The following is an 18268-nucleotide window of genomic DNA, read 5'->3' on the forward strand; positions in this document are numbered from 1 at the left end:
TGCCCGAAGTCACCCAGCTGACAAGTGGCGGAGCTGGGATTGGGCGAGTCTTAAAATACTCTTTTAATACTTAAAAGAGTGTTATGCACTTAATGAGCACTCAGTAAATACTACCAATTGAGTATTTTTTTTATTCAGACTGGCAAATAGCCAAAAGGCTCTTTTAAACCTCGAGAAACTCTAGGCCTATAAAGCTAGCACTGTACAAAAACACAACGGGAATTTTTCCCACTCGCATGAATGAAAAATCCTTTTTAATTTTCAACTTTTCATTTCATTCTGTAAGGAAACCATATTTCAACAATACCTGAACTCCCAAAAATGCCATCACAATGGAATTGATGGTCCCCAAGATTCCTTCTGGGTCGTAGGCCACTTTGGTGTGGTACAGAACCTTCACAGGAGACACAACAAAAAAGACCGTTACTGGCCATCCACAAGGCCTAGGTTGCCACTCCTATTATTTCCTTTTAAACAATAGCCTGGGACTCCCAATCAATCAATCAATCAATCAATCGTATTTATTGAGCGCTTACTATGTGCAGAGCACTGTACTAAGCGCTTGGGAAGTACAAATTGGCATCACATAGAGACAGTCCCTACCCAACAGTGGGCTCACAGTCTAAAAGGGGGAGACAGAGAACAGAACCAAACATACCAACAAAATAAAATAAGTAGGATAGAAATGTACAAGTAAAATAAAGAAATAAATAAATAGAGTAATAAATATGTACAACCATATATACCATATATATGTACAACCATATATATGTACAACCATATATACATATATATACACATATATATATACATATATATACATATATATGTATATATATGTATATATACATATATATATACATATATCCCAGTTGCTAATACCTGGTTTTTTCAGGGCTACTTTAACTTTCAACATTAAAAATGCAGCAATTACACAGCAATAACGGACAATATGGTGCATTCTACCCCAGGCCCAAGTCGATGTCCTCACACCTTATTTTCTTATTTAACTGTCATCCGTCAAAGGTTAGTAGGTACTAATTCAAATTGAAAGTCATGAAATGAGGATTTTTTTTAACGTAGACTGCCGCATGCAATAACTTTCGCTTTATCTTAGTAGAGGAGCGGCATGGCCTAGTGGGAAGAGCATAGGCTTAGGAGTCAGGGGACCTAGTTTCTAATCCCGGCTCCGCCACGTTCCTGCTGTGTGACCTTGGACAAGTCACTTAACTTCTCTAGACCTCAGTTACCTCTTCCTTAAGTGGAGATTCAATATGTGTTCTGCCTCCTAGATTGTGAGCCCTGGGTAGGACAGGAACTGTCTCTGACCTGATTATCTTGCATCTTCCCCAGTGCCAAGAACAGTGCTTGACCCATAGTAAGCGCCTAACACTATTATTATTATTATTAGTAGTAGTATTATTATTATTACTATTATTACTATTATTAGAGAAGCAGCATGGCTCAGTGGAAAGAGCCCGGGCTTTGGAGTCAGAGGTCATGGGTTCAAATCCCAGCTCAGCTGTGTGACTTTGGGCAAATCACTTAACTTCTCTGTGCTTCAGTTACTTCAGCTGTAAAATGGGGATTAAGTCTGTGAGCCCCACGTGGGACAACTCGATTACTTTGTATCACCCCCAGCGCTTAGAACAGTGCTTTGCACATAGTGAGCGCTTAATAAACGCCATCATTATTATTTACATTTCTAAATTTTGCTTCGCACATAGTAAGCGCTTAACAAATACTGTTAAAAAAAAGTCAATCTCACTTACGTTAGGAGACGGATGCTGGTAAATGTGATTTTCTCCCAGAAGCAAATGGTCTATGTAACCAGCGGCTCCCCCGGTACAATTTGGATATTTTCCAAAATCTCCAATCCCACCAGGACCAAGGTAACCCCTAAAACAAAGATGAACCCGTTGATCTGCTTGCTCATGGCTTTTTTTTTTATGAGATATGAGAATGGAGAATGGGATGTTATATATTTAAACGGCCTTGAAGATACGTTCAAAACAGTTACCAGCCAACAGTGGAATTTTGCTGGCCTATTGGACTTTCTAAGAATTACGCCCTCCCTCCATTTCCCCTGCTGCTCCCTACACCACCAAGCCAACATTAGCCTGTTTGTGGTAAATTAACTTAAAATGCACTTACAAGCATAAATGCACAAGGTCAGATGGAAAGTAACAGAAAAGAGAGGCCACGCTGATGGGCTGGGGCTAATTTGCCTGACTGTGTTCATGGCCATTTTCTGAAGGGCCCTTAAAAGTGCTCTTGAGCACCAGGGATATGAATCCTATCTCTGATGATGAAGCCGTTGAGGAAATTTCTTCCCAGAAGAAATCATTGATGATGATGATGATGACTGACGGTTCATCAAGGATCATCCGAAGGAACCAGAAAGCAGGAATCATATAATGAATTCCATGTACAAAGAATTCCAAAGACACCTCATCCCCTTCCCTTTCCCCACAACAAAATGAGGGCAAGTAAAGTGACTGTTTATCTCAACAGCAACACTCAGGGGCTGGAATTGTCCAGAAAAACCTAACATCTCCCTTTAAATAATTAGGAGGAGAGAGTTTGACTCAGAGGAGGCACCAAGCTACAGAAAAAGCCTCCAAGCAGTTACCTACGTTGGACAGCCTGGTACTGGTAATAAGAAAGTCAGGCAAAGCCAAGCTGCTTCCAGCATCACAATGAAAATCCACTGCGGCCAATACGGTATGATTTCCTGAAGAGAACAACATCTCCTCTCCTAAACGAGGGAACAGAAAAGCAAGTACAGATGAATGACATCGATTGGCAAAGGAGCACTCTACATTTCCAGCCCAGCTCTGAAAATCAGGACCCCTAGTACTGGTATCTGGAGTAAAAACGTACATTCGAGTACTACCTGTAAGAGTAGCAACTTGTTCTCACATACAGCAAAATCACACCAATGCCGAAAGTAAATCAATTACTTCCAAAGGAGCATCTGCCAGACTTCTCAGCTCTTTTTTTCTTTTTGCTTCCAGCACCTGACCTGACCCAGTTTGGAAGTTTCTAAATCAAACCAAGTAAACATAATAGACAAGCTATCCACCGTAAATGTCAGGCAACATGTCTAAAGCGACAGAACACCCAGTCTCTCCGGACCACAGTGATAATAAGATCCCCAATCCTGTCTCTTCCTTGACCTCTTTCATCTGGTCTCCGGCGAGAGGCTCCCGTCATTAGAGTGGCGGGTGCCCTCCAAGCAGGTGATATTGGTTTTTATAAATGTCCTAACCGGTTTGTACTTTTAAATCAATCGGCAGCATTGTCCCCGCTGACCCTGAGAAGGGTGTGTGTCTGTCTCCAGTTGTTAGTGGAAGTGTACGAGTAGCATTTGGCTCTCTTCTTACCTTTCCAAGAGATGTTTTAGGTAACTGCTCATCCCCTTATGAAGTTCCGCAGGGCTTATTAACCCGCGGGGCCTCATGGAGAAAACGGATGCCGTTTAGGCTACAATCCCAATCAATCGATCAATCACATTTATTGAGCGCTTACAATGGGCAGAGCACTGAACCAAGCGCTTGGGAGAGTACAAGGTAACAGAGTTGGAAGACGGCCTAGTGGATAGAACACTGGCCTGGGAGTTAGGTCGTGGGTTCTAATCCTGGCTCTGCCGCTTGTCTGCTGTGTGACCTTGGGCAAATCACCTCTCTGGGACTCAGTTACCTCATCTGTAAAATGGGGATTAAGACCCTGAGTCCCACGTGGGACAGGGACCGGGTCCGACCCAATTTGCATTTATCCACCCCGGTGCTTAGTACAGTGCCTGGCACTCAGTAAGTGCTTAACAAATACCACAATCATTCCCCCTGCCCTCAAGGAGCTTACAGTGTCTAGATGGTAGTGTTTGCTGATGATATTGAGGCCTCTGACCTCTTCGTGATCCTGATTAGGTTTCTTTGCTTGTCCCAGGGCCCCTTTTAGACTGTGAGCCCACTGTTGGGTAGGGACTGTCTCTATATGTTGCCAATTTGTACTTCCCAAGTGCTCAGTACAGTGCTCTGCACACAGTAAGCGCTCAATAAATACGATTGATGATGATGATGATGACTGAGTTAAGGGCTTGGATGAAAGGCAAAGGAGCACCCTGCATTTCTGGCACCAGCTCTGAAAATCAGGAACCCTAGTATGGGTATCTAGAGTAAAAATGTACATTCGAGTACTACCTGTAAGAGTAGCAACTTGTTCTAACATACAGAAAAATCACACCAATGCAGAAAGTAAATCAATTACTTCCAAAGGAGCATTTGCCAGACTTCTCAGATCTTTTTTTCTTTTTGAGAGGCTGCTAGGTGATGACATCAGTATACTGAGGTGGAGATGCACACAAAAACTGTCTTTAAAACAAAAGGACTGCAATCTCAAAGTGCAGTTTTGGTCAAAACAGGGTGGCTCACCAGGGTATTGTTCTCAGGCACGGCTTTGGCAAAGAGGAGTTCCAAAGTGGCAACCACAAGGTAGGTAAATCCCAACCGTTGAAGTACACCGGGAATTCGCAGCTGATCCCAGGACACTAGGGAAAATACAAACGACATCAAAGGGAGCCAGTTTGCGTTGCATGCAAATGTCTTCTAAGAAAGTTTATCTTTGTCGCAAGTGTATTTTATTAAATCTTTGGATGGACATGCTCATCGCCCTGGCAAACTGTGATCACATTCAGAATGACCATGCAGCTGGTCACCAGCCCGGCTGATACATCACACGAGCCCCCCAAATCGAGGTTGAGTGTAAGGAGGGTCTGAAACTGTTCCCGAATCCATTCAAGCTACCCTGCCCTTTGATCTGAGTTCCACTCACTGGCCTTTATATATTGGAAAGCGGCATTCTCTAGTCCTTTTCTCATCTTCGCTATGATTTTGCTGATTTGGCCTTGGAAAGTCTCCCTATTTCTTGGGGCCGGTCCTTCTGCTGTGCCCGATCCATCTTTTGGGGAGGGATATGGGGGAAATTCAGAAGAAAATGGGCTCGAGAGAGTGTAAATAGCTCACATTTTGGGGGAGCCCACCGTCATGTGGGTGGCAGACTAGCAACTGGGCTCCTGGGGGGGCTTGCAGGTGGATTCACGGGACGATGTTTTGATTTTGACTGCACAGGGCAAACAGTGTGACCTGGCGGATAAAGCATGGGCCTGAAAATCAGAAGGACCTGGGTTCTAATCCCGACTCTGCCACTTGTCTGCTGTGTGGCCTTGAGCAAGTCTCTTCACTTCTCTGTGCTTCAGTAACCTCATCTATAAAATGGGGATTGAGTCTGTGAGCCCCATTTGGGACAGGGACTCTGCCCTTGATTTGCTTGTATCCACCTCAGCACTCAGTACAGTGCCTGGCACACAGTAAGTGCTTAACAGATGCCACAATTATTATTATTATCAGGAGTAGTAATAATAATAATAATGTTAGATTAATGTTAGTCTCCTGCAGATTCGGCCCTAAATGGATTGTTCTACCAAAAGCCTGGTGCAGACATTGTTTTTCTGCATAAATTATTAAAATACAGTAATGGAGGACCGTGGCTCTAAAGAAAAAGGCTCACTGAGGGCTGCATGTACTCCTGCTTCCTTTCTCATTTTTCAGATCCTTGAAAGAAGGGAATTTTGTTTCCTCAGGAGTTAATAATCATCATCATCATCATCATCATCATCAATCGTATTTATTGAGCGCTTCCTATGTGCAGAGCACTGTACTAAGCGCTTGGGAAGTACAAATTGGCAACATATAGAGACAGTCCCTACCCAACAGTGGGCTCACAGTCTAAAAGGGGGAATAATGTTTAGTGTCCCCATTTCAACCCGGATATAGTATTCATAAGTAAATTTATTTCTACCTACATGGTTCAAGGCAATAATTGGGGTTCACTATTAGGACTCCTATGAGGAACAGCAGAGAACTCCTCCAAAGAATTTTCCACAGCAATCGCCATTTAGAATAACCTCGCCGCAGCATGGAACTCAGTGAGAGGGCAATTGAAGACCCCATGATAAACACAAACCTGGAAAAGAAAACATTTGTATGAAGTGGATGTAATACTGAGGAAGAGATTAGGAAATGCATTTGGAGAACAGGTGTCCTCCAGGGTGCTCTTTGGAAGAAATCTCTAAGGACTGTCTGTCATTGCATAAATTTTGAGACTGCGTTTATGAAGGAATGGGAATTAAGGCATCTCATTCCAGTTACTTGGAAGAGGCCCTCATGCAGTCTCTCCAAGAAATAATTCTTATGTACACACACACACACACACACACACACACACACGAGAGAAGCAGCACGGCTCAGTGGAAAGAGCCCGGGCTTTGGAGCCAGAGGTCATGGGTTCAAATCCCAGTTCCGCCAATTGTCAGCTGTGTGACTCCGGGCAAGTCACTTCACTTCTCTGGGCCTCAGTTACCTCATCTGTAAAATGGGGATTAAGACTGTGAGCCCCCCCGTGGGACAACCTGATCACCTTGTAACCTCCCCAGCACTTAGAACAGTGCTTTGCACATAGTAAGCGCTTAATAAATGCCATCGTCACCATCATATGTCAGTTATGAAAGAATATGTGTTTTCACTGTTTTTTTTTTTAACAGTATTAAGCACTTACTATGCATCAGGCACTGTAATAAATGCTGGGGTAGATATTAGCTAATCAGGTCGGACACAGTCCATGTCTCATGTGGGGCTCAGAGTCATAATCCCCATTTTACAGATGAGGTGAGAAGTTAAGTGACTTGCCCAAGTTCACATAAAAGACATGTGGCAGAGTCAGATTCAGAACCCAAGTCCTCTGACTCTCATGCCTGTGTTCTTCCCACTAAGCCACACTACAACGGAAGAATTAGGGCATGTTCTTCAAGTAACACACATCTGTCTGGGCAAACCCACATCTGTCTGGGTGTCAGAAATACGGTGAGTACCAAAACAGGAGTTCTCGATGTGAGGTTCGTCAAGAAGGTAACTCCCACGTTACGGGAGAATTGATTGCAATTGTGTGTTTGTGTGTGTATAAAATAAGTTAAAAAGCACTCAGGAGGGCTCTGCCACTTGTCTGCTATGTGCCCCTGGGCAAATCACTTGGCTTCTCTGTGCCTCGGTTACCTCATCTGTAAAATGGGGGTTAATACTGTGAGCCCCATGTGGGAGGTGGACTGTGTCCAACTTGACTACCTATTATCTACCCCAGTGCTTAGTACAGTGCCCGGCACAGAGTAAGAGCATAAGAAATACTGTCAAAAAAAAAAGGGCGGGGGGGTTGGGGGCAGCTATCGGAAGAACAAGGACAGAAGAAACAGGAAAAGGTGATAACAGACTCACCATGGAAATACCAGGTCAGCCACTGTCAATCCTGTGACGAAATACAAGAACAAAACATTTGAAAAGATCCTGGAGCCAATACACATCAGAATTACCTGTACTCTGAGGACCTTGAGAGGCAAACCACAAAAACTACACATCCAAAGTGCCTAGTACAGTGCTCTGCACACAGTAAGCGCTCAATAAATACGACTGAATGAATGAATGAATGAATGAATGGCAAGATACCAAACCCAATGGTTGAAATAAGAATGGCTCTATTTCTCCCTGTTTTTGCTTTGCTCAGAGTCTCAGGTGTCTGGGAGCCTAAGACCCTGTGGATGATATGTAGACATTGACTCTGGCAGTAGCGGAGATACAAACTCCAATGGCACCAAAAACCCAGCGTTAATTTTATCACAAGACTGCCATTATGGTTTCGCGGTCAACAATAAAACAGGTGATCACAGCACATCATCGTGAATAAGTGAAACATATATACCAGGAAACCGCCTAAAACGGTAAGAGTCTTTTAGAATTAATTTACAAATAAGGATATGAGGGTTCCAGAAATCATATTAGAATTTCAGTGAAGAAACTCCACCAAAAAGACAGAACACTTCAGCATTGTTCTCAACACTCCCATGAGCTACCAAGGCCAGATCCACCGGCATTAATCAATGTCTCAAAAAGGGTTCCCAGTTCAGGGGAAGCAGATATATTAATTAGGATGCCAGCTTGATCTAATCAATCACATTTATTGAGCACTTACTGTGTGCACAGCACTGTACTAAGTGCTTGGGAGAGTACAATATAACAGAATTGGTAGACATGTTCCTTGCCCACAATGTAGTAGAGAAGAATATTATGCTTTGTGGCAAAGATGTGATGAAACAAGTGTCACATGATAGTAACAACATGTAACCAATTCCTGGTCTCCAAGCACAGATTAAACCTGTAAAGTCATCATCATCATCATCATCAATCGTATTTATTGAGCGCTTACTGTGTGCAGAGCACTGTACTAAGCGCTTGGGAAGTACAAGTTGGCAAGTCACTCTGGACCCTTGAAAACCTACAATATGCTGGTACAGAAAAGAGCAAATAAAATGTATTTATAGCCAATTAGAGCAAAGCCTCAAGGATCTGATAATGGAGGCTCCATATACAGAAGAGATAAACCAAAAAACGGGAAGAAGGAAATTTGCCACGGGAATGAGTCATCCCTGTCTCAAACCACATTTTTTAGAAAAGGGTAGAATTTTCTTTAGCTTACCATTCCAACTCTCGTGTTTAAAGAACCAGTATTTTCCTCCTCCATAATTAACAAAAACCATAATGATGAGAGAAAACCTGAAAGAACCCCGAAAAACAAAGTATTAAATGGCCAAATTTCATTACAATGAGTTCCATTTCAAAGAAAAAGTTGCCATATAGTACCGAAAACTACTGTCCAACAGTAAAATTCAATAATGAAATCAATCTGGATATTCTTTTAAGGTTCATTGCAACAAGATTTTGTATTCCTTCTTCACAATATGAGTCAGCAAAGATGAGTTTTTTTGTTTTAATAGTATTCATTAAGCGCTTACTAAGTGCCTGCCACTGAACTAAGCGCTGAGGTAGGCTTTACAGTAATCCCATTCTATTTAATAATTATAACCAGATTTCTGTCTGGAAAGCACAAATTTGCTCCAGTGGCAGAGCACTGGGTTACTCGCTAACAAACACAAAAATAGAAGCAGCAGATTTCCATTTTTTCTATTCTATTTTCTCCAATTTCCCCAGAGCTTTGTTGAGGTCTTCTAGCTGAATCGCTCAGATAATTGGGATTCTTTTTTTTTTTTAATCCAAATCATCCATAGAATTATTGCGGCTCTCCTCTTCATTTTGGCTGTGAAGCCCTGCTTTAAGGATCTTAGTATCTGTTCACTAGCAACAAAAAACAATTATGAATTTGACAGGTAACCAAACAACAATAACTATCAGTGGGGACTTGTCTGATCAAGTAGAAGCAGCGTGGCTCAGTGGAAAGAGCCCGGGCTTTGGAGTCAGGGGTCATGGGTTCAAATCCCAGCTCCACCACTTGTCAGCTGTGTGACTTTGGGCAAGTCACTTCACTTCTCTGGGCCTCAGTTACCTCATCTGGAAAAGGGGGATGAAGACTGTGAGCCCCACGTGGGACAACCTGATTACTCTTTAAGACTGTGAGCCCACTCTTTTAGACTGTGAGCCCACTGTTGGGTAGGGACTGTCTCTATATGTTGCCAACTTGTACTTCCCAAGCGCTTAGTACAGTGCTCTGCACACAGTAAGCACTCAATAAATACGATTGATTGATTGATAAAAAAAAACAATAATTCTGGTATTTATTAAGTGCTTAATGAGTGCCAAGCCAAGCACTACACTAAACGCTAGGGTAGATATAAGATAATCAGGTCAGACACAGTTCCTGTCATACATGCAGTTCACAGTCTAAGTAGGAGGGAGACTGTAAGCTAATTGTGGGCAGGAAACATATCATCATCAATCGTATTTATTGAGCGCTTACTGTGTGCGGAGCACTGTACTAAGCGCTTATCTACTGTACTCTCCCAAGTGCTTAGTACAGTGCCCTGCAAACAGTAAGCATTCAATAAATATAACTGATTGAGGGAGAACAGGCATCAATTCTCCATTTTACAGATGAGGCAACTGAGATCTCCTTATTTGTCCAAGGTCACACACGGTAAGCAAGTGGGAGAGACGGGATAAGAAGCCAGGTCTCTTGACTCTCAAGAACAGTGCTTTGCACGTAGTAAGCACTTAATAAATTCCAAAAAAAGAAAAAAGGCCTGTCTCTATCCACTAGGCCAAACACCCCCTCAGGCTTTTTGGCCTGGGGTGCCAACCTCTCCTCCAACAGCCTCAGATTCCCAACTGACACCGAGCAGCACCTTCACGGCTTGCACCGCTTCCAGCTTCCCGCTTCTTCCCCTGGATAGGAGGAGTCCATTTCTTCCCCTGACTGTCTATGTCCGCCTCTGGTCGGGTGACAGAGGCCCTGCGGTTGACATAAGATCTCAAAGCAGAGGTCAAAGAGGAGGGACGGCGGGGTGGACAGGGGCAGGGATGTTGTGAAACACTGGGGCAGGGGGAGAAATCACATATTTCATCTCCATACTGGAATAGGAGTGACAACCAACAGTAATTAACCACTAAGAAGAGCAACCAACCTATCATATGATCACATATTGGGAACCTTTTTTCTTTTCAGGCATGTCATCCCAGAAGCTTCTCATGACTATTCACTCACGCCTCAGATATTAGTAAGACAGAAGGGAACCTCCACTTACCCTCTGAATGTATCTAGGGAACGAAGACGCTGCGGTGAGGGGGATCTCCAGACTTCAGCTTGTAGGTCGCTGTTGTAGGGATCTGCCCTGGTTGGAGAGCCAAGCTCCTTTAAAAAGCCAAGGCGGGGGCGAGAGAGGGAATACAGTCACTTTTGAAAGGTTTAATATAAGTTGTGCCCTATTCAGGCAGGTCTTTCAGGAGGGTGGAATTTCAGAACTGCTTTGAGTTAGTCCTGAAAGAAGCCCACACAGAGTTAAAACGATGTTATCTACATGTGGCCATTTGATTGCCTGGGGATTGCCCTGAGCCTCAGAGACGGCAGACTCAGAGAATGAAAGGTAGAGACCAAGGGACACTTAGGGAGACAGCAAATTGGGGCAACTTTCTACTACATTTCCATTTGCTCAATTTTATTCAACTTCAGCAAACCGTTACGGTGAGCACAGATGTGACCAAGGAAACATCTTCTTGGAGAGTCACCGTTCCAGGACTTTGAATCTTTTGAGTGTCTGTGGAAATGGCTGCAACCTGGCCGGTGCAGCGCATGCTACGAAACAAATCACTTCACCTAGCCCAAACACATACGCAGGCAGTTCGTTATATACATTAATGATCACGCAAGAAATTCAAGAGCAGTACAAGACACCAGAGTCAAGCACACGGCATAAGTGACACTAAGGAATTTCTGGCTGAAATGATTATTACAGTTAAAAACAGGAAGCCTCAATCTTGGGCAAAACGAAAGACAACGCAAACAGATGACATCTAACAACTCACGGAATTAATGAGACGGTCCGTTTCCCTGGGATTCATTTTTTTGTACAGCCAATTCCGGACAGGATCAAGTCTATGGATTAAATGAACATATCCTAAGATCACCTCCTGGACTTGATTTAGAATAAAAAATGAACTCTCTGTGCAGCTATTAAATCAACCCATAATACAGGAATTAAAAGCCAGAGTCTAAATTTGATAATTTTGCTTTGAAATGAGACTTACAAGGAGAAGCCTTCTATATAAAACATTTATATGGAAGTAAAAGAAAGGAACTCTACAGGTGTTTTTCACAAATTACATTGTCAACATTATTTATGCATTTTATATCTGATTTTTTTTTAGTATGTTATTTTACAAATCACTGGATTTCACATAAGAACATAAAGGAGAATTTAGGATGACAAAAATAATATGCATGTATTTTTCCAGAATTCTTAGTCAACAAAAGGGGTCTCACAAACTTTCTCCTACTGTAAAACTCAATATTTAAAATCTGGATTTACTCCTAATAGAACTGATTATTTCTCTCAACCAATCACAGTGCTTATATCTGTCCGCTTTTCTGGCACATTTCTGCTCCAAATTCTTGATTCTTAGATATTTGCACATTCATTCATTCAATCGTATTTACTGAGCGCTTACTTTGTACAGTGCACTGTACAAATCGCATCCACATAACTCCTTAAATCCACTTCAAATATTTTGTTTTCATTTTTACAGGATGTACGAATTACAATATGTGCTTTATACCATTTCTAGGTAATCCAGCTTTGTTTCATACTCATGGATCTCATTCTTCCTTTCAGTGCCCTTCATGGATGAAATTTCTGATAAACCTGACTGTGTCTAATCTCTTACACCTCTATCGACACCAGTGCTTAGCACATAGTAAGTGCTTTATAAACGCCATAACTAAGTCAGTCTTGAGGCAACTATTCACAACTCTAAACCACTCTCTGTCCCTCTTTTTCTTTTCTCTCCAATTTGCCTAACAGTGGCAATTGAGGAGCAGGATAGGGGACAAGTTTATGGCAGATCAAAGAAAAGGCATCAGCAGGGTCTTTCTTTCAAGGGCACAAACTGACTCCTCCTGAAGAACACTGTTCTGACCCTGTTGTATGCTCCATTGGAGATCACAGTTTCTGGTAGGAAACCAGCATTTCTGGTTTTCGGCTGCATTTCTCAAATTGCTTCAGTAACCTTACTAGTTCATCTGAAAAATCAAAAGAAGTCTACCTAAATACGCAATCTATCCTCTCGCACCCTACTTCAAAACTGCCTAGTGAAAAGAGCAGGAGCCTGGGAGTTGGAGGATCTGGTTCTAATCCCAGTTCTACAACTTGCCTGCTGTGTGACCTTGGACAAGTCACTTCACTTTTCTGTGCCTCAGTACCCTAGTCTGCAAAATGGAGATTCAATACCTGTTCTCCCTCCGACTTAGACTGTGAGCCCCAAGTGGAAACTGATTATCATATATCTACTCCAGTGTTTAGTGCAGTGCTTGGCAGTTAAAAAATACCAATATTATTATTAGCTTCATAGTTTCAACTTACTTCACAAAGAAATGTCCTAGGGTCATGCTAATGAGAATTGCCATGTAAATAAGAAATGCAACCAAGATAGCTGCAAGAAAGAAAAAACATTATCACAAATAGGGTACAGACAAAGCAATTACTCCATTGTAAATCTCTGGACACATAATCAGAGAAAATAGGTGAAAAAAAGGTGTTTGATTTAAAGTATTTAAAATTTTAGCTTAAAAAAAATCAACAAACGTATACATACGGAAGAAAGTGCTGATCGGATCTTTATTGACGACTATGTTACAGGCAATTTCATCAGCAACATCAGGATGATATTTTACCCAGAGAGAATAGTTTCCAAATTCTCCGAAGCTGTAGTGTAGCCTGAAAAAAAATTGCAGAAAATAAACGAAGAAAAATACTAACACTTTGAGCTGAAATGTTCTGCTATATTAAATTTGTATGGTGCACATCTGTAGTCAAGAAAAATGTAGTGCTGAAAAGACAAGAATGTAGACAGAAAAATTATGTCACGTTAAGAACAAAGAAGATACAGACCTACAAATTTCTCTTTCTTCCACGGTATCATTAAGTTGCAGAATAATCGGGTGCTGGGTATTCACAGCAACAGCTTCAATGCTAGGTTTTCCCAGTTCTGGGCTCTTGGGAAGCGTTACAAGAACTTGATATAAACACTAAAAAATAGACAAGCATAAAATCAGAGTTAGTTAGGATTTTTAAAACGTCAGTGACTTTATTAAGGATTTTTTTTTAAACACCAAGCTGAGCACACCCTTCATTCATTAAATTTCACTTGTAGCTTTAAAGAAAATATTTGGAATTTACCATACAACTGAATACTTTGAATTTGTTCCCCTCTGACATGCCTAGAGGAGCTCTTAGCTTGGAAACCAAAATGCAATACAATATGATATTCTAGTTGGAAAGAATACCCTGAAAAATAAAATTTACCAGAGAGTGGTGTTTGTGGGCCAACAGGCTAAGCAATATATAAATCAATTACAATCCTGGGCATGGCGCCTGTTAATTAGTGCTCTACCTACAAGTTCCTGAGTTAAAATTACATTCAAATTTATATAAAATCTTAAATTGAATCCCAGCTCACAGCTAATGAAAGACTGGCTTACAGGATACCGCAGTTTGCAGTTCTGAAACTCTTAACCATCAACCACAAGGCTCTCCATCAGCTGGCTCCTCTATAAGACGCACCTTCCTATTCTTCACCAATCTCTTCAATAAATCTCTCTCTCAAAGGATTTATTAAGTGCTTACTTTATGCGGCACACTGTAGTAAGACCTTGGGACAGTACAATAATTAGTAAAGGGATAATCCAACTGCCATTTCAGTATATCCTCTGCACTTCAGCACTTGGGGACTCACACCTCCTATGCAGTACGTATGTTCAAAGCTTATTTTCAAAGCACTTATGTTCATAGGCTAAAGCATTATGTTCAAATAAATATAAGAAATTTGTAATTATAGAGATGTATAATTATATATTTATAATTCATAAAAAATAAGATTTTTTAATAGTATTTAAGTGCTTACTATGTGTCCAGCACTGTTCTAAGCACTGGGGTAGACACAAGGTAATCAGGTTGGACATAGTCTATGTCCCACACGGGGCTCACAGTCTCAATGCCCACTTTACAGAGGAGGTAACTGAGGCACAGAGAAATGAAGTGACTTGCCCAAGGTCACACAGCAGACAAGTGGTGGAGCCGGGACTAGAACCCAGGTTCTTCTGATGCTTGTCTACAAGTAATTTATCTTTAGGTTGGAGCAGTTGAAAAGGCCTTCTGGAGGAGCTGTGATTTCAGGACTTTCACATTAAACAAATTCCTTACCACCGGCTTGAAGGCCTTCAATCAGATCTCCCCCTCCCATGTAGTGACCTCAGCCAAATAGGTGGATTATTGGAGGGGTAAACTACAGATGAAGGTCAATAAAGGGCTCAAAGTGAGCAGAGAGAAAGATCGGAAGATAAATCTGTGATCAGGTATCAAGAGGGAAACGTCTATACCTAAACACAAGATAGAGGTCAAGGCAGGAGGCAGCTTAGTGTCAGCTGGGTAAACCACCAATCTGAATCAGAATGCCATTTCTTATGTTCTTAGGAACTAAATACCATGAAAATCAAATTTCCAAGTCACCCAGAGAGAGCCTGCACCCAAGATGTTATTTCAGTTTATCACCAACAAACTTAAAAATAGTAAATATTAAGAATAAAGTACCTAAAGGAGCTCCAGAAAGTCAATTTTTGACCCTAAGTTTTGTCTCTATATGTTGCCAACTTGTACTTCCCAAGCAGAACAATGCTCTGCACACAGTAAGCGCTCAATAAATATGATTGAATGAATGAATATTCAAGATTCTGTTCTCATTCATTCATTCAATCATATTTATTGAACGCTTACTGTGTGCAAAAGCACTGTACTAAGAGCTTGGAAAGTACAATTCGGCAACTAATAAAGACAACAGCAGGCTCAAGATTGTCTAGAAGATTGTTCAAGTGGAATAGGAATATGGTAAGGAAGGAAAATAATTGTTCTCATGATAGACAACTGTTCTACCAAATGGGGGATTTCCAGATCTGCAATGTGTGCGGAATAGCTGGGCAGCATCTCAAAGCATGTGAATTTGGCAATCCCCAGATCAGGGGATAATCAATAATGTTAAAATGCATTCCTAACATTGTTTACGGAGGAGAATCCTTCTTGACTACAGACATGCAATCGGAATGATGTCAACATCAAATATCGGATGAAAATAAAAGGCACTTGTGGGACCAAGGCAGAGCATGTCTCCTGCAGCCATTTAAAAATACTGGAGCGATATGAGATTTTCAATGAAAAGACACCATGTAAGAGAGATCAACAGGGTTGAGAACAGAACAGTAATATTGACTTTGGCAGTGTGGTTCCAACTTCACAGAATATTTCATGTCAGCCATCTCTCAATATTTCAAGGAGTGCTCCAGTGAAGTTGTGACCAAAAAAGCACTTGATGTGTATATAACCATCCAGAAACCTAAAAATGTGGAACTAACACTGTACAATAAAACACCTATTTTAGTATCACGGCCTTTTAATACGTTTTTATGATTATTTTCTCTGGGCTAAAGCAGTACGATTATGTCATCGAAAATCACGCCACGCTAGGTGAGTTCAGCATGATTTTCTAACATTATCCTTTTTTTTGGTGTTATTTCAAAGTCATGCCCTAGAAATAAATCTAGATCATGACAAAAACAGCTTAGAGAGTGTGCAGAAATGATGTAGGTGAGCCGGGGATTTAGGATAAGATGGTGGGGAGGATATCTGGAGAGTGGGGAAGCCCGGTGACCTGCTGCAGCCTTAAAAGTTACCCTGGAGTCATGGGGAAGTAGTTGGTGGGTGGGAGATAAGACTTGGAAGGGGGGAGAGTAATTAATGAAAGCACATCTCCTCCAAGAGGCCTTCCCTGATTAAGCCCTCCTTTCCTCTTCTCTCACACCCTCTGCGACACCCTGGTTTGCTCCCTAATTCACCCCTCCCTCAGCCAAAAAGCACCTTGGTACATATCTGTAATTTGTTTATATTAATGTCCATCTCCCCCGCTAGCACAGTTGGCTTTCGCGTCAAATGATCCTGAGTTAACTTTACATTGGCAAGTTTATTTTGACTGATACTAAAAATATCTTTACTCCTGGGCTGATTGTAGCCTTTTTGAATAATTTCCCAAATAATTCCTGGATATGGCTGGTTCCTAGAGACTTATTACAATAGAAGTCTTTGGTATCTAAATTTCAGTTTTTTCAGTGGCTTCCCCTATCCGTTTCAGCCCAGGTAACTGGGAATTAGTGGCATAGACACCTCGATGTGCAAACTCACAGAGTTTCTGGTTTGATGGAAAGAACATGAGACTGGGTGTCCGGTGACCTAGGGTCTAATCCCCACTCTGCCTCAGACTTGCTGATGTGACCTTTGGTAATAATAATTATGGTATTTGTTTAGCGCTTGCTATGTGCCAGGCACTGTACGAAGCGCAAGGTGGCAAGTCGCTTAGCCTCTCTAAATTTCAGTTTCCTCAGCTGTAAAATGGGGTCGAGATACCTGCTCTCCCTAATTCTTCAACAGTGATATCTCCTGACCATATTACAAGCCTTAAATTGAACTCCCTGCCTTCCTCCCGAATTCCTACTCCTCCCCGTAATTTTCCCATCACTACTGACAACACGATCACCCTCTCTGTCTCTCAAACCCACAATCTGGGCCTTATCTTTGACTCCCCTCTCTTTCAACCCACATTTGCAGTCAGTCACCAAATCCTGTGCGTTCTTACTCTGTAACGTCTTCAGAACCCTTCCCTTCCTCTCCATCCAAAGCTGTTACCGCACTGGTCCAAACACCACCGTAGGAACACTCAACTCCTGCAGTAGCCTCCTTGCAGACTTCTGACTTCAGCCTCTTCCATCCTTCCTTTCTTTTTTAATGGTACCCGTTACGCGTTTAGTATGTACCAGGTGTTGGGGTCAATACAAGCCAGTTTGGACACAGTCCTTGTCCCCCCACTGGAGCTCACAAGTCTCCATCCCCATTTTACAGATGAGATAACTGAAGCACAGAGAAATTAAGTGACTTGGCCGAGGCCACACATCAGACAAGTGGCGGAGCCCGGGTCCTTCTGGCTTCAATCCACTGGACCACGCTGCTTCTCAACTCGACTCGGCTGCCCGGCTCATTTCTCTAAAACATCATTTTGTACACATCTCCGCTCTCCTCAAAACCCTCCGATGGTTCAACGCTCGTCTACACATCAAGTAGAAACTTCTGACCAATCAACCGGTGGTTTTTATTGAGCGTTTACTGTGCACTGTAAGTACAGTGTAGTGTAAGTCCTGTGCACTGTACTACGTGCTCGGAAAAGCAAAATACAACCGAGTTGGTAGGTGTGACCTGCCCACAGGGAGCTCACAGTCTCCCGCTTTAAGGCATTCAATCAACTCCCCACTATTTAACCTCCGTCATCGCCCGATACAACCCAACTCACACACTTTGCTCCTCTTAAGGCCAACTAGACATATAGTTTTGTCTCTTCTCTCTCAGTAGTAATTAGGGAAGCGGCGTGGGCCAGCGGAAAGAGCACGGGCTTGGGAGTCAGAGGTCGTGGGTTCAAATCCTCGCTCCGCCACGTGTCAGCTGGGTGACCTTGGGCAAGTCATTTAACTTCTCTGTGCCTCAGTGACCTCGCCTGTAAATGGGGATTAAGACGGTGAGCCCCACGTGGGACAGCCTGATCACCTCGTAACCCCCGAGCGCTCAGAA

At 42.2% G+C, this 18268-nt stretch overlaps 1 protein-coding gene across 1 annotated transcript in view; it reads right to left on the bottom strand.

The window, feature by feature from the left end:
* The window catches only part of HGSNAT (heparan-alpha-glucosaminide N-acetyltransferase), a 46972-nt gene that overhangs the window by 14739 nt on the left and 13965 nt on the right, over nucleotides 1-18268 (bottom strand). The window contains exons 3-14 of the mRNA XM_038747333.1: nucleotides 13499-13635; nucleotides 13203-13324; nucleotides 12971-13040; nucleotides 11418-11487; nucleotides 10640-10746; nucleotides 8581-8657; nucleotides 7326-7356; nucleotides 5864-6024; nucleotides 4434-4549; nucleotides 2637-2758; nucleotides 1773-1899; nucleotides 308-394 (exon numbers count right to left, since the gene is read on the bottom strand). Of these exons, the coding sequence (XP_038603261.1) occupies nucleotides 308-394; nucleotides 1773-1899; nucleotides 2637-2758; nucleotides 4434-4549; nucleotides 5864-6024; nucleotides 7326-7356; nucleotides 8581-8657; nucleotides 10640-10746; nucleotides 11418-11487; nucleotides 12971-13040; nucleotides 13203-13324; nucleotides 13499-13635 (1227 nt within the window). The remainder of the gene's footprint in view (nucleotides 1-307; nucleotides 395-1772; nucleotides 1900-2636; nucleotides 2759-4433; nucleotides 4550-5863; nucleotides 6025-7325; nucleotides 7357-8580; nucleotides 8658-10639; nucleotides 10747-11417; nucleotides 11488-12970; nucleotides 13041-13202; nucleotides 13325-13498; nucleotides 13636-18268) is intronic.

The sequence above is a fragment of the Tachyglossus aculeatus genome, chromosome 5 (genome assembly GCF_015852505.1).
Source record: "Tachyglossus aculeatus isolate mTacAcu1 chromosome 5, mTacAcu1.pri, whole genome shotgun sequence".
Taxonomy (NCBI): Eukaryota; Metazoa; Chordata; class Mammalia; order Monotremata; family Tachyglossidae; genus Tachyglossus; species Tachyglossus aculeatus.